Below are 16,857 nucleotides of genomic sequence, written 5' to 3'. Positions count from 1 at the left end.
ATTAAAAGAGTAAAAAAGTTGTTCGCTCGGTTGGATCGTGGCTGTAACGAGTCCGACCAAATATAACGTTCCTCAGTAAACAAACAAACACGCACACAGACGGGCGTCGGATCAAAACACGGGTTTATTAAACCACAAACAAACACTCACAGACCGGGGTCGGATCATTCAAACGGGTTTTATTCCCCACTTCTCCAGCTAAACGCAGTTGTTGGCCAGCTCTCTGCGGTGCGATTAATTTTGTTGAGGAAAAAATATTAACTATTTGATTTGTAGCTGCAGAGGAAAAAAATAAATCAGTCAAAAAAAAAGAAAAGAAAAGTAAGAGTAATACAAAACATGTACTGTATGTTGTACTATTATACTAATTTATTGAAACACATGGCGACTCGAGTCAAACATTTACCAAAGCAGCTGCCAAACACTCCTAAACAAGGTAGCCTAAGACGTGGGTTGTGCAGAACTTTAGTAGGGATTTCATATGGATCCAGACTGTTAATAATCATTATTTTCTCCATATACTGCTCCCTGGCTTCCTTGTTTAAGGTATCCCGGTAAATTCCAGTTCCTTTCCAGCAGTTTAACATCTTTTTTTTTGCGTTCCCTCTGTTCACTTGGTGAAACAGAAAAGCGTCCCGTCTTCTCATCAAAACAAATGCACCCGACGGGACAGGAGTTTTCCGGCAGTACGCGTTGGTGCTCATGGGAAACGTAGTGTTCTTTCTGGTAAAACACTACCGCTTTTGTCCAAAAGATGCCGCCAAACTCAGAAAAGCTGAAAGTTACGTTGTGCTGCTTTAAATGAGGATAATAATTAATGCATTAATTGCAACTTTAAAAAAAAAGTCTTAAAAAAGTCAAAAGACTCATGCTGACGTAATCCGTTGGTCTATCAATTTATATTTTGAAGTCTCAGATTTATCTGGCCGTCAAGCTCCTTTTGATTCCCAGATCGACCATATTTGGATAAGTGGGTGGAGACAGAGGGACATAAAAAACCTAAATGGATAATTGGATCTTTTACCAACAAATAGTACATTCACCATAGAATAACAATAATAACAACCACAACAACAACAACAATAATAATAATAATAATAATAATAATAATAATAATAATAATAATAATGATAAAAGCACTATTTTGATTGAAAACAACTTGTAGAACTTGTAAAAGAAATCTCTCAAGTGTTCTTCTTTGTACAAAACTTTTGAATAAAAAATAAATAAAATCAAGATGAACTACTCTAAGATCCACGTAGCTTTTAGTTAGAATTATAGTGAAAAATAAAATAAAATCTAGATGACTTTTATATATATATATGTATATATATGTATATATATGTATATATATATGTATATATATATATATATATATATATATATATATATATATATATATATATATATATATATATATATATATATATATATATATATACATAAATATATATATATATTTATATATATATATATATATATATATATATATATATATATATACACTGTATATATATATTATTAAAATTTAAAATTTAAATATTAAAAATGAGACGAGCGCCGGGAGGGAGTTCAGGCAGGACAACCTACATTTGCCTCCCTGAAAGGTTCCTCTCCAGTTTTTCTTTTACCTCCATGAGAAACAAGAAGTATGTGTTCCAGATGTCTCACCCATGTCCCACCTCCACCCCAGCTTCCACCTGTGGGCTCCGATTCAGTCTGCACCCCTGTATTTATGTGAAGTTTTTTCAGTTTTTTTTCATACAGTCTATGGCACTCACCAGAGAAATTCCTTGATACAAGCATGGTTGTCAAAATGGCACCCTGCACAGGAAAAGAAAGAGACAGAAGAACTTAACCTGTTGTCATGGTCATGACATGATGCGTAAGTTCATACTGTTGTGTAAAATGTCCCGAATCACTGACAACGACATTAATTAGCAGTGATTCCAGACTGATTATGGCAACAAGTGGTTAATAATGACAGTCAATTGGAGCTAACTAGCAGATAGCAGACATATTCAACTCCTGAAACCGATTACTACGTTCAGTGACCTAAGATAGAACTTAACATTGATGCGTTTAAAGTCAGACAGCATTACAGTTACTCTGGTTAGCTTGGCTTGTTAGAATTTAATACCAACAGGGTTTGATTCCTGCTGGGGACGCTGTGGGGGCTGAGTGCATGTTAAGTTTCCCCATCAGCACCCATACCCTGGTTGGCGAAAGGGTCTTTCTGTGTGGAGTTTGCATGTTCTCCCCATGTTCCCTTGGGTAGTTAATGTAGTTAATGTAGCTACCCTCACAAAAACATGCAACAGTCCTGGGCTATACACTGCCCCCTCTCACCAGCCAGGGCGCTAGATTGGGTGTGGAGGATCTACGTGATCCTTCCACGTGCTACGTCCGGCCAGAGAAGCGTCTGGCCCACCCTGTCTGGTGAAAAGAAGCGGCCGGTTCACTCCTAAAGTCAAGGAGGACACTTGAGCTCAGTATGGCCCTCCTGGGGTTGGTAGAGGGTGAGCAATGCCCAGAACTGACTGGGTGAAAAAAATCGGGGATAAAAAAAAAAAGAACTTAATACCAACATATATATGTTGTTTTTCTCTGTTTTTCTATCTTTAATTAGCTAAGCTACAGGACACAATAGAGGGGTCAAATGAAAATGAATTTGATGAACCTCTGATTTAGAGGTTTGTTGTAGCCAGCACAGCCACTGTACTGTAGGTTCTATAATTATGATCTGGATACTTTTTCCAGACTTTCCGGTATATAGGTCAGCTGATAATAATTAATCAATCAAACCCTGATGTGCATAACTCTTATGAATGTTTTATTCACTACTAGAACGCCAGCCGGATCTGTATAGACCACACCTTGAGTTTCCTCCTGGCGTTGAACTTCTTCAGACACTCGACCGTCTCCTGCCGGTGCATCATGGAGGCCACTGTGGAACGTTGCTGGGAGCAGACAAAGAGAGATGCTGAAAATAAAACATCAGCCAAGAGCAGCTCAGACAGTGACAGCTTTATGTGGGCAGAAACTGTCGAAAAGAATCTACTCTGCATGAATGCTCTGACTGAAGTAACAACGCTCCTGGAGGAAATCCAGCTATGAACACGTTCATGCTGGCTTTCATGGTGACCATAGATGTTTTTTTGTGTGTTCATGAGGACATGAAGCGGAACCTGCTGGAAAAGCTGAGCTGCAAAAGCAAAGAGTGGATTAGTGAGCATGAGCTTCCTGGTGGTACATGTTCAGAAATAGTGATTTGTTTGTCTGCTTTTTTTTGTGTAAAATATAATTTAAAAAATAATCTTATTATAGTGGGTCCAGCAGCATCTACTAAGTAACAATGTATCTTTTTTCTTTACAATGCCATTATTTATTTAACAAAAACTGAACCAAAAAAGAGAGAAAAAGGAAACTCATATAGGCAATACTAAGTACCCCTTTATAGAGTCCACATGATCTAAGAGAGTACGCTGCACTTAGTTGCTGCTAATCATCATCGTTGATGAACTGATCTTCACCAGGTGTTCAGACCTCTACAGAAGCAGAAGTTTTTTAAGTTTTCTGGTGTGGAACGTTCAGGTGTGTTAACACAATACCAAGAGGGAAAGATAACAGCAATGCGCCCTGTTCACGTTGCTGTTACTGGTTACCTGGTGTTAGACAGCAAGTCACGGAGGTCGTCATGGACGACTGTCAAGCATAGTGGTGGAGCGGTGATGATTTGGGCTTGTTTTGCAGCCACAGGCCCTGGACACTTTGCAGTGTTATTTGCATGATACTAACACCCACAATTAGATGATTTTATGTTTTTACACAAAAAAAGCAAATCTTTGCCGCACATATGGCGGTATCCTGGATGGAGTTGTTATCTCGGGGCCAGCTGACCTGGCGTTCAGTCAGAGATATTTGGAAACTGTTTAACAGCAGATCTTGGTGGTTCACAGATGGTAACAGGACAGTGGATACGTACACAGACCCATGGGTGCTTCAGAGCCTCCGGGGCGGTGATTCTCTTGGCCGGGTTGATGGTCAACATCTGGTTGATCAGATTTTTGGCCTCCGGAGTCACTGTGTCCCACTCTGGAGAGGGGAACTGAAGCGAGCCCAAAGACAACGTTACAAACTGTAAACAGGTTAGCAAGTGATGTCAAGTGCGTGAAAGCCGGCCCTTCTCACATCGTAGGCTCCGGCTTTGATCTGCTGGTAGAGCTTGTGCTGGTCTTCATCCCAGAACGGAGGGTACCCAACCAAGAGGATGTAGAGGATCACGCCTACACACAGAAACACAGTCGTTATCAAAGTGACAAGCAGGATGGCGACGAGGCGGCGGGCAGAAAAACAAGCGGAGATCTCACCGCACGCCCAGATGTCGACGGGTTTACCGTACGCCTCCTTCCTCAGCACCTCTGGGGACAAATAACCCGGAGTTCCTGCAAAGCCTGCACACAAAAGCAAGAACCAGCACTTAGCTGGGCTTCTGTTCCTCATCTTTTATTGTGCTCGAGGTTATCACAAAACCAAAACCTGGGCAATTGTTTGGGGCAATCTCTAATCTTTTTGTATTATTATATATTTTTTTAAATTAATTAATTTATTTTTTATTTATTTATTTTTTAAACATATATGTAAGAGGGATAGGGGGCTGAGGTGGAGGGGGGTGTTGAGGGTTGACATCCGTTGAGAGAAACACAGGAAAACACACAACGGGCACACGAGCCTTGGAAATCTGCAAGAGAGAAAACAAACGAACAGCCACGAGAACAGGCAGAGACACAAACAGCAACCATTTCAGGTCTCTGAACTGAATCAAGACTAGGATACTGCGATTACCTGTCCCCCAAAACTGCAGAGTGAGTGTGTAGGTGAGTGAGCAGGTGTGTATGTCTGTGTAGCTGTGGGGTGCAAAGCCAAAACTAGGCTTTACCTGAACTGCAACTATAGTGGAGGAGGGAGGGTACAACCACGCCACCCGAGAGACCAGAAGCCGACAAGGAAGAAACCCCGAACCCAGGCCACCAGCAGCCGCAAGGAGGACCAGAAGAGGGCGGGGGGAGATCCCCCGCCACCAAGCCCCCCCCCCTGGCAGGCGACAGAGGGAAGCCCGGGGTGGGGCCCCCATGACCACGGGAGGAGGCAGCCAGGAAACCCACAGTGATACCCCAGGACCCAGCCGAGCACCAACCATCTGGCATGGGCCGATCATGCGGCCAGGAGGTCCACACCCCCCAGGCTCACAACCCCCACCCGGCGAGAGGTCAGCCTGCCCGGAGAGACGGGGCAACCCCGACGGTCGACGCCGGCGGGCCAACACCCACCCCAATGAACCCCACAGCCAAAGGCGTGCCCAGCTGCAAGGGCAGTGGGGGGAAGTGGAGACGGGCACAGAGCGCGGGACTCCCAATAACGAGCCACCCAGACAAGCCCAACAGCAATGAGCCCCAAACCCAGGCAGGACAATGGACACCCATTCATCCATCCATTTTATATACCCGCCTTATCCTTTGCAGAGTCACGGGGGTCTACTGGAGCCTGTCCCAGCCAACTACAGTGAGAGGCAGGGGCGCACCCCAGACAGGCCGCCAGTCCACCGCAGTACACCCACCCCCAGACACCAACATACACTCACTGACAAAGACATGGACAATCATTCTCCCTCCCCAGGCCAAATGCAGGAAGCATGGGTGGAGGAAGACCTCACTCCAGCCCCTGGTGATGAGTGTGTGTGTGTGGGTGTGACTAATGCGGTAAAAACAGGGATGGGGAGGTCAGGGCACCACCGAATGTGTTCTAGCACCAGATTCTGGTTCAAGCTGCGCAAAAAGCTGTCATTAAAGTGTCTGATCACTAATCAACAAAGCTGGAACCAGACGAATACTAATGTCCACAAATGTGTGTAGCTCACCAAACCAAGCCTGTTGCTCTCCCTGGACCTCGATCGCCAGGCCAAAGTCCGCCAGTTTGACGGCCGCGTTCTTACACTTGCTAGCCAGCAGCAGGTTCTCCGGCTGGAGGTGGAACAGAAACACAACACAGTAGCGTCAGCAGCATTGGGGGGACCGACTGGAGCGGACCGAGACCCACCGCTGTGACTGGTGGTGGGGGTCAGCGGAGGTGACTGTTTCTTAGCCTGTTGGTGATAGGTTTACATTTTTAAACTGCCGGGGTCATCTGGATCTCTTTTTGCATTTCTTTGCTGTTCTGTGGGTCCATGATCGTACTCTGTCCCTCCGAGTTTTCTTTTTTACGTCTCTGTGGTTACTTCTGACTCTCAGTGATCTCGTTTTTCTTTTGTTCCATTATCATATTCATTTCAGCCTGCAGTTTTTGTAAATCTGTAGTTTGCAGCTTTGTAGCTATTTATCCCGCCTCTTCAGAGGGCTGTTTGCATGTGTTTGACGGTCTTTTCATCTTCAGGGTGATTCTGTCTTTTCATCTGTGGAGTTTACTTTTTCATTTTTGTTGTGTACTGATGTTGTGTCTCTTTGTGTTACTGTTACTGTTTTGTCTCCGTACATCTATATAACCTTTGTATTGCCTCTTTGTGGTTATTCTAAAAGTCTGATCATCTAAAGCAAATAATATCACAACTATCCAAGAATCTGGAGGAATCTCTTGGCCAACTAGTCGTATTATGTGACGTCACAACGAGAGACGCTGGTGAATGACAGTAAAAACGTATTTATCCAAGGTGCTACTGATGGTTCTGCAGTCATCTTGGTTGGTTGTAATAGTAGCTTGTGGACGTTCCTGCATGAGTCATCGCATAAAGCCCTGCTGCGATTTGTTCGGTATGTTTTGTACCACTGGAAAAGGCCGTGGCCGGGAGGAAACCCGACCCCTTTCATCAGAGAAAATTTCCATGTAATGAACATCAAGGAAAAGGCCAGGAATCAAAATTGGATCTTCGGGGCTTCAGTTTTGGGATGGGAATCACTTTCCACCCGGTTTTCACCGTTGTCCTCTCTGGGCCCAAACCCATTAAACTCTTTAAAGAGGACTGGGGTAAACTGGGCAACTGTCTTGTCGTCAGAAGAATCCACTTTTGAGATTCTTCTCGGAGACCTTGGACACCACGTCCTCCAGACTGGCGAGTCGAGGGACTGTCCAGAGGGATTTGGACTGTTGCTACGCGGCGGTAAACATCAACTTTTTGAGAAGACATTACTTTCAAGTCTTGTAGTCTAATTAATATCAGGTTACATTCATTTTGATTAAATCTGTCCAAATGCCTTCATTTCAAGAGTTGGAACAACCCTGAAGCAAGTGCTGCCAGAGCTGTTTAACCAACGTTCGAATGTCTGCTCCGTCCTCAGACCCATCCAGACCAACGCAGAACCAGTCACGGTGGTCTGTTAGCAAAATTAACAACATAACTAAAATTATTCTTTTTACAATATGAAGGACTACGTTTATTCACAGCTCGAAGGTCAATACAGCGCTTAGCAGGAAACTGTTGGCTGTCAAAAGACCACGCCTATATTTAACCTGGTGTGGTTTATAATGATTTCCCTGTACAGATGCCAGTAGAGGAACCGCTAGTCTGGATCCAGACTCTAGTGGTCAGTTGGGCAACTTCAGTTTCTTTTAGTGCAGTTGTCTATTTAAGTTCCATCAAACAAATAAAGAATATCCAAAAATTTCATGCAGAACATAGAACAGCATCTTTATACACACTCGTGCAGGACATGCTCACACATGCTGAACTTATCAGCCGACAAAATCTACAACAGACGGACAACGTTCACAAGTACGCAGGAACAAACAGAGCTTCAGCAAAGATTCAGCCCGACTGGAACTTAGAACCCGGATCTGACGCACGTTGATACTCTGACAAGACCGTCAACATTTCTCGTTTCTCTACACATTCATGTTTTAAAAACCGGAACAAAAAACCTAGACTGGGTTTGTATCAGGGACTTCTTCAGCAGGAAGGCCGTATCTCAGGAACACCTTCACAGATTGGAGGATTGACACTTCTAATGGATCATCACAGTTCACAAATACATGTCACGTCAAGAATGATCCAATCAGAACAAAGAACAGATTGTTCGTTTGCTGATGATGATTCTCATCGGTGTCGTTGTGATCCTCAAATCGTCTGGACTCGACTGGTTCTTCTTGAATAGGTTTCACAAAGCTTCATTGTGACTAGTGGGGATCTTCAAGTTCCAATGTTGTACATCTTATGAGCTCCGCGGAGAAGGAGGTGGATGTTTCCACCCTCCATTAGCAAGAAACCAAGAAACCGAGAAAAAGAGGTCCGGCTGCCTTTGATTCAAGTCTTTTAGGTTATTGGTGATCCAGGTTTTGTACGGTGTTATCAACAGCACAAATGACCAAGACATCCAGAATGATTTTGATGCGACACAAAGACTTGGCGTTACATAAATAAAACATAGTTTTCCACTGGAATGTCAAAGATCAGACTAAATTCAGAGTTGGGTTGTAGCTGCTGCTAGTTCATGAAGTTTTCATATCGTCATCCTGACGTCATTACAATCTGAGGAGGCTTCGTTTGTAAGTGGAACGTAGCCGTCGGTGGCCAGTTCTGCTTTTCTGCTATATCGTTGCCTTTCTTTTCAATATTACCTTTTTTTTAGATTCTTTTTTTTTTTTTTGGTTTTGATCAATTGTCAAGTTTTGCAGTAATGAAATTGAAGTTTAAGTCTGTGCAACTTTGCACTTTTCTGAAAAAAAGACGATAAATGAAGGTGCAGAAGCAGAATCTTTGTCCCATCTTTGACTTGTACAGACAGCTAGACAGACGCACACCCCTGCAGGTGACTCACCTTGAGGTCTCTGTGTACCACCCCCATCTGATGGCAGTGGAGTACGGCCTCCAGAATCTGCTGGATGCAATGACTGCATGCAAACAGCAGGGGGAGCAGGTTAGTCAGACCATGTTCAGCCTCCAGACAGTCACATTCATGCAGAGGCAGCAGCAAACACTGCATTTCTCCCACTCAAATACACACAAACGTGTTCAGTCTGAGGCGCTGCACATCTCTAATACTTTTGCACACACACAAATAAAAACACTATGCCAAGGAGATCCGTCTATCAACCAGTTATTTTCTGTTCTGTACAAGGTGAGAACGTTGGCCAGGCCTTGTAGGAGTGAGCTGTAGCGCCTGAATATTTGCTGTCTGATGTATCCAGAAACAGCAGCAGCAACAAAGGCCTCCACGCTCTCAACGATTCTCACGCCCACGCTCTCGCTCTCAGACTTGTGGAGGTTTGGTCTGCAAAGACCCACATGACCCAACTGCCAGTGGTCAGGATGTACGGTACCACCGCTCTGGGAGGATCTTCATTCAGCAGTTTTACCAAAGTTTTACCACAGATATGATACAAAACTGTTCTACACACCTGAGGTTTCCACATTTATAAAACATCCCTCTGATAAATGGAGGTTTGGACTTTAAGAATCACAATCAGCACCTATATTTCACCGCTTCTGGTCTCCTGGCTGATCCATATCGTACTGGTCAAATACTTCATCATCATTGATGGACTAAGAACAGCGTTAAAAATATTACGATGTGCGTCTGCCCTGACCCTTTAGCAGCCTCACATCAACTCAAATCACCTATAAACATTGTTTACAGCTTTTTAGCAAAACTTAGACTAAATCTTTTTTTAATCTGAAGTAAGCAAAGGCGATTTTTATCCTGAACCTGACCAAGCAGCTTTTCTTTTTCCCTGAACCTAACTGAATAGTGGCTTTTAGCCTGATTTTAACCAAACTTTTTTTTCCCTAAACCTCACTGATAGAGTTTTTCTTGCCTAAACTTAACCAAGTACATTTTCTTTTCTCGGAACCCAACTGAGACGATTTTTTCAACTGAACTTGACCCAGTTTTGGTTTTTCTTAGACCTAGCTCAGAAGTGTTTTTCTTAGCTGAAAATTGTATGTGGATTTCTATTTTGTTGTCTTTTTTCCTAAATCAAACTAAAAGCAAAGCTGAGCCTCTCTGTGACCATGTGACCACCACCTCTTGGTTCTAAGAAGCCAGATTCTCCAGCTGTTCAATAAAACATATGTGTGTCATAACTGTTTGTTTTTCTTTTACAAAGTTCTTAGACAAAATAAGCAGCAGAATAAACACCCTCCAAGATAGGTGATTATAAAGGGTTTTTCTGCCAGGGATTGTGGTTCAAACCATCTAAAACTGACTCAAAAGACTGACTGAAAAGACTCAAAAGCAAAATGTGAAGACGGGCAGACTCATGAAGAGGCAGACAAAAGACAGACAGCAGGCACAGGCAAGGTGTTTAAAATCACAGGCAAGAATTTTAAATAACGTTATTAGACACAGGCACGTAAATGCAGAACAGTCCAACACGACGAAACGCGCGCACACACCTTCAGGTCCCTGTGCACTATGTCATGTTGGTGGGTGTAAGACACACTGTCTAGAATCTGATGGATACAGTGACTGTGGAGACAAAACAACAGATTGAGGACCAGAAAAAGGAGACAACACGGGAAGGACAGGAAGAAAAAAGACAGAAACACTGACTAGTGGAGCACATGTCTTATGTTTCTGGTCGTACTTTCCAGGGTTCTGAGCCCACTTACGCTTCTCCACCCTTGAACTATTTTTCTGTTTGCACCCGGTTGGGACTCAAACGTCTCTTCCCCTGAAAACTGAGCTTTTCCGAGATGCAAAAAGCAGACAGGTTTTGGTAACCTTCACAGATATGCCCACATCAACAGATGTGGAATTAATGCAGAAGTTCTTTGCATTTTTGAGAGATAAAAAGAAGAAAAAAACATTTTTAGATGCTCTGTTTTTTTCCCCATAAACTATACTGTACATAGCTTTTTAAACCAAAACAGATTTTTGTTCAAACTTGGTTTAGCTAAATCATCAGACTTTTCCTGCTTAAACATAACCGTTTTTTTCTCTAAATCTAAGTAAGTAATTTTTTTGCCAAACGCCCGGTGAGTTGGGGTTTTTTTCTCTGCTGCGCTCTTAAGCTGAACTAAAGAGTGAATTCATTTTTCCTGAATCAAGTTAGAACCAAACAGCAATGTTCTACGCAGTACCAACACTAAAACATGAGGTAAAGGGGAACCTTTTCACCCAGGAATCAGGGTCGCTTGATTTAACCTCACGGATGCACAAGTAAGGCAACACGTCATCGTTTGTTTTTTAAATCACACCAAACCAGAGTTTCCTCATCCTAAACCGAGCTGAGTGGTCGGTCTTTTCTTGCCTAAATTGAACTAAAACCAAAGCAGAAAATGTTCCAGCCACAAATTCTAAAGAGCAAGGCAATGGATCAGTGGTTCTGCCCAGAATCAGGGCTGGCTGCTTGGACATCCCACAGGTGCCTTCTACAAGAAGGACCTATATTAAGTTATGAAATCTCTTGAGATGTTAAACTATAGTATTATATTGTTATATATAATAGTATGTATAATTTTATACAAATTATGTTATATTAGGATATTACTATATTTATTATGCTATATTTATATGATATCATGCTACACCACTCTATATGATAATTATTTATTTGTTCACTCTCGAATCAATATTCTCAATTTATGTATCTATTTTCATCATCTTATTTACACTCAAACACGGCACACACACACACACACACACACACACACACACACACACACACACACACACACACATACTGATGCTGTCTTTTGTCATCGTTTGCACACTGTATGTTAATAAAAAAAAATAAAAAAAAGGACCTGGCCGACACAGAGATTCATAGCACCATTACACTTCTGCCATGTATTTCTTTAAGGTCCAGTTTAAAAAATTTGAAATGAAGGTGGACCAATCAAACCAAACTAGCCCCATTAGCCTCTTCAGCTTTTGAATTAGCAAGTAATGACTAAGTATCTCATTAGTATCTAATACGTAACTTTAACAAAATACTTCCAGACAGCTGAACAAACAAATAAGTATGTTTTGATGATATTTACTGACCAACGTTGGTTATTTAAGGATACGACAGGTTCCAGATACGTCAATCGGTGACATTGAATCATCCAAAATATAATACAATCTCTTATTTTAAAAGGTTTTATGGTTATATTTAGGCACATGCCAACTACGTCTCAGATCAGGTTCAAAGATGTTGTGGTTTGTGTTGTTTACCTAAAATCACCTGATTATCTGTTTCCTAAACCAACATAAGCCCCTCCCACTCACTCCAGTACGAGCGTGAAAACCAACATTCACGGTTTCAGGAAATTCCCATAAAGATGAAATCTGAGAGATGAATACAACGTCCCAAAACCCAGTACCAGGAAACCTAAACATGCCAGCTTGACGCCAATACACCGTGCTTTCCTATTGTTGGAGCGGAGAGAGTTCAACAAAGTGCCGACATTCATAAGTTCTTAACTACATAAAATTTAAGTTGTAGAAATGCAGCAACGCTGTTGATGAATGCTGTTGATGACACACAGGCAAGCAGTCTTTGTTTCCCCGAAAATAACCTCAGATGAACAACAGAGAACGTTTTACACAGCGTCATCATTCATTTAACAGAGATGAAACCCAAAAGGAAAAAACATTCTGGTCCGTTCTTCTGTCCATCGTTCCTTCAGGTCTTCGTGGTTGGTGGACCTTCACATCCACACGAGTCTGTGAAGGTCAACACAGCATCTTAACCACGTTCAGGTCTGGACTTAGACCGGGTTATACCAGAACCTTCGGTGCGTCCGAAATGCCATACTAAACAGTATTTACTAAAAAGTATACTTAAGTTCGGCACACTTTTGAGTAAATATCAGTAGTATGCATTAATTCGGACGTACTATTCAGAGTACACACGGCACTTCCTGCTGTTGGGAGGAAGTGACGTGTCACAGCAGCAGTAGCAGCACACCGCTCCGCTATTTCCCATTTATCCTGGCCGAAACAATATGACATTATATAATATTATTATATACGAATATTATAATATTAATATTATATAATAATATTATTATACTTAATATTACACTTATGACATATACGAATCAATTAGCAACCAAACACTGCAATACAATGCTGCATTGCATTGTGGGACGTTTCTGCTCGGCTAGTGTCCATCAATCCACACTAATAAATTTATCTGGAATGAGTATGGATAGCGCATACTATTGAGTATGTTCTAATGTTTCGGACGCACTAAAAAAATATCACATACTGTTTTTACATACTCAGTAGGGTGGAAGAATGCAATTTCGGCCCATGATTCTTTTATTTTTAATCATCTGATGTAGATCTGCTGCTGTGTTTGGATCATTTCTTGTCACATGACCCAGTTTCAGCGGGTCTTCAATCGGAAATGTCCTCACATGTTTATCTAGAAGACTCTGGTTTACAAAGGACTAACAGGTGTCCAGGTCCAGATCATCATCCTTCCACCATGTGCTTGACAGTGATGATGATCGGCTCATCAGTGATGATGATTACTTGACTTACTCTCTTAAAGTTGCAGTTAAGTACATTTTTGTCAGAGACACTAATCCGCTGCTTTTGCACCACCTGCAGCTCCTGTCGCAGCTCCTCCAATCAGAGCCAGGGAGTGTGTTTACAGAATATAATCATCAACTTTCCAGCCAGTTTCTGACTGCGGCTTTCACTTCTGTTAAAGAAATGACGATAATGTGAAAATATTTGTTGCTGATACTGATCTGAGGTTATATTAGTCGAATACATTATTAAAAAATTAGGATTGAAAGTGGGGTGACAAACTTTTGCACATGACTCTAAATGCAGTTCAGTATTTGATGGAAACATGAAAATGTGCATCTACAATAGTAGATAATTGGCGAGGGAGATTTAAACGTGGAGGCGGTGGATAGTTGGCTCGTTGAGCATCACACGTGGACGCCGTCATCCTCATGCAGGTCCAGGTTCGGATCCCGGCCTGTGATGCTCCTGTCGAGCTACTTTTAAAAAAAAAGGTTGCTAAAGCCACAAAAAAAGAAAAAATTAGAGTTAATCTGGGTGTAATCAGTAAATCAGAAAGCAGCTGCCACAAAACACAACGTCTGCAACTCTCTGCTGCACGCGGGACGACGCTTAGCAACTGCTGCATCCATTTTAATCTGCCTCTTCGGCGGATATGTCATTCTCTGAAAGCTTTTAGAAAATGGACTCAGCTGCTTTCTCTGTATAACAAGCAGAAGCAGAGAGACTTCGTCCCTGAACTTGTACTTCTGCTGGACGGCAGTTCTTATTCCAGCCGCTCATTATTCTAAAAGTCAGTGAAAAATCAGGATGCAGCTGCTTGTTGTCAGTTGTTCTAGTTCTTTACTCTTCCTTTTATTCAGATCATGAAAGGACGCAGCTGTGATGGGTTCTTGCCTCGTGTGTGAAATCTGCATTGGTGTGCTGAGACTAAATGTGCTGACTGGGCACCAGAACACTAAAAAACAGGCACATTCAGCCTAAAAGCTGCTCTTTCTGTAAAAAAGAGCAGATGTGAACCTGTGCATCATGCACCGTGCATGATTCCAATGTGTTAAGTAAGAACACAAAAAGAAGTGAGGGTTTTCAAATGTCATAAATATATGTTATTCCCCATAGAATGTAGAAAAACCTGTCAAAGTTTAGACTCAGAAATGCACCATCTCTTTTTGGCATACAGAGATTCTTACAGATTCCCTGTACAGATTTTTTGTGAGTAAATTTGTAAGTTTACGCCACAAAACTTTATTCTGAAACTCTTTTGCGTTTCGTATACACAGTTTATGTCAGATTCATGAACCTCTTGATTCGTGATTCCTGCTGGTTTTATATCCGGCCCTGCCACAGTCCGCGCCCCAGCCCCGAACTCTGCAGCCCCCGGTCTCTGCTGCGCTCTTTCTTTTCAATGTTTCTGTCCCCATCTTTTGGTAGCTTTCGCCTCCACCAACCGCCTCCACAGTCAAATTGATTTACCTCCTAAGGGGTTACGGAGTGGGCGTGTGCATTTTTTCCTTTTTTGTTTTTTGTTTGTGCATGTACGTATCCGTCTCTCCAAATTCTGACTCTGTGGACAAATTCCTCAATTTGTGATGCATCTCACGGAAAAGCAGAGCTGCAGTTTCCAACGCCAGAAACAAACAAAGGAGATGTATAATGTGTGTGTCTAAACTGTCTTTGTGAGAGGAGGCGAGTTCTCCTGCCCGCAGAGGATGCAGGGACGACACATGGAGGGGATGATGAGAAGGAGGAGGGGAGGAAGGGCGGCTGGGGACGGCAGCGGGAGTACCTGGCATCTGCTTCACTGTAGTACTCTCGCGCCACGATGTCCTCGAACAACTCGCCTCCTGTCACCCTGAGAAAAGAGGGAGCTTGAAATGACAGAGCTCTGTTTCAGGCACACGCACACAGATACACACACACATACCACACACACACACATACCACACACACACATACCACACAAGCACACTGAAGCAGGAGGGGAATGTCCTCATTAGGGGGAAACCCCAGCTGTAGGATTCTCTCTGACTGCGTTGCCATGGAGACTGGCTCCGTTGCGGGGGAGTGCTTCTGTGTGTGTGCTAAAGCTAAAGCGGGAGCTGTAAGGAGGGAGGAGGAAAGAGAGTTCTGGAGGGTGTTATGTAAGGGGAGGAGGGGGGAGATCAGATGGGGTGAAGGGATGCAACATGAAGAAAGGAGACGAAGGATCAAAGATGCTGTAACAAAATCCAAAGCAGATGGAGAAAGATGGCAGAGGATAGGGAGGAGCGGTTGAGTAAGGAAGGGCTGAAGTAAGGAAAGAAAGGAAGGATGAGTAGGAGGAGTAAAGGGAGTAACTCACAGGTCAAAGGTGAGATAGTGGAATCCTTCCTCAGAGATGCTATCATGCAGACGAACTGTAAAACAGACATTTGGTTTCAGGAACGACCAGAGGCATTGAAATTCCTCGTAACCAGCACAAAAATCAGTATTTCTGTAGTGAAACAGATTTCATGTTTCTAGTCCAAATGTGTAGTTGCTGCAGCTGAAGATGGAAACATTTGCTGACTGCAGCAGTTTTTCAACTAAAATAAACTTACAGCTCAGATGATCAGAGTTTTGTGCTCCAGTGTGTACACCTGCTGCTACAAAAGCATTAAAATACTGAAAACATATGATGCTCAGCAGAAACCTGACATCCAGATGTTTCCTCTCTATGCTTTATGCTAACATCCCGTCATGTTGAAATGACTTTTAACCCTCAATTATTGAAAAAAAAAACATAATAAAAATCCTCTGATCATAGTGGGTGTCATTGTTAGACAGCTGTAGATGAAAAAAAATGGTGTTACAGTTTTCATCATACCATTATTTATTTAACAAAAATAAAACCAAAGAGAAGAAATCATTTGGGCAATCCTTAGCATCCATTACTCCCTCCTTACTACCTCATTACAACCTAAATACTACCTTATTAATACCCCATTGCTACATTTTTATTACCTCCTTACTACCTCATTTCTACCTTATTACTACCTCTTTACGTTCCCATTACTACCTCATTACTATCTTATTGCCACCTCATTACTGCCGTATTACTACTTCCTTAATAAATCATTACAACCTCATTACTACCTTAGTACTACCTCCTTAATACCCCATTACTACTTTATTACTGCCTCTTTATTACTACGTCCTTATCACATCATTACTACCTCATTACGTTCCTATTACTACCTTATTATTACCTTAGTACTACCTGATTACCACCCCATTACTACCTCCTTACTACCTCATTACAACATCATTATTACCTCATTACTGTACCTGGCTGCAGTTTACCCTCTTAAATCCAATGGAAGCTTGTTTTGGACTCCATTTTGGTAAAAAAAATTAATAAATACTGGCCAAATGGAAAAGGATA

At 42.3% G+C, this 16,857-nt stretch overlaps 1 protein-coding gene across 7 annotated transcripts in view; it reads right to left on the bottom strand.

Annotated features, from left to right (window-relative positions):
* Positions 1-16,857, bottom strand: part of LOC133455135 (calcium/calmodulin-dependent protein kinase type II subunit beta) — a 63,453-nt gene that overhangs the window by 32,739 nt on the left and 13,857 nt on the right. For 3 of the 7 annotated variants that reach the window (XM_061734014.1, XM_061734017.1, XM_061734018.1), the window contains exons 4-12: positions 15,796-15,850; positions 15,241-15,306; positions 8,805-8,877; positions 5,918-6,020; positions 4,371-4,454; positions 4,192-4,286; positions 3,986-4,108; positions 2,877-2,960; positions 1,782-1,824 (exon numbers count right to left, since the gene is read on the bottom strand). In XM_061734014.1, coding sequence (XP_061589998.1) covers positions 1,782-1,824; positions 2,877-2,960; positions 3,986-4,108; positions 4,192-4,286; positions 4,371-4,454; positions 5,918-6,020; positions 8,805-8,877; positions 15,241-15,306; positions 15,796-15,850 — 726 coding nt within the window. Of the gene's footprint in view, positions 1-1,781; positions 1,825-2,876; positions 2,961-3,985; positions 4,109-4,191; positions 4,455-5,917; positions 6,021-8,804; positions 8,878-10,381; positions 10,455-15,240; positions 15,307-15,795; positions 15,851-16,857 lie in introns of all 7 variants that reach the window. The other 4 variants (XM_061734012.1, XM_061734013.1, XM_061734016.1 and 1 more) reach the window with 2 other exon arrangements.

The sequence above is a fragment of the Cololabis saira genome, chromosome 11, assembly GCF_033807715.1.
Source record: "Cololabis saira isolate AMF1-May2022 chromosome 11, fColSai1.1, whole genome shotgun sequence".
NCBI classification, from domain to species: domain Eukaryota; kingdom Metazoa; phylum Chordata; class Actinopteri; order Beloniformes; family Belonidae; genus Cololabis; species Cololabis saira.
The sequence above is the reverse complement of the archived record's forward strand: the minus strand, read 5'-3'. Positions and strand labels throughout refer to the sequence as shown.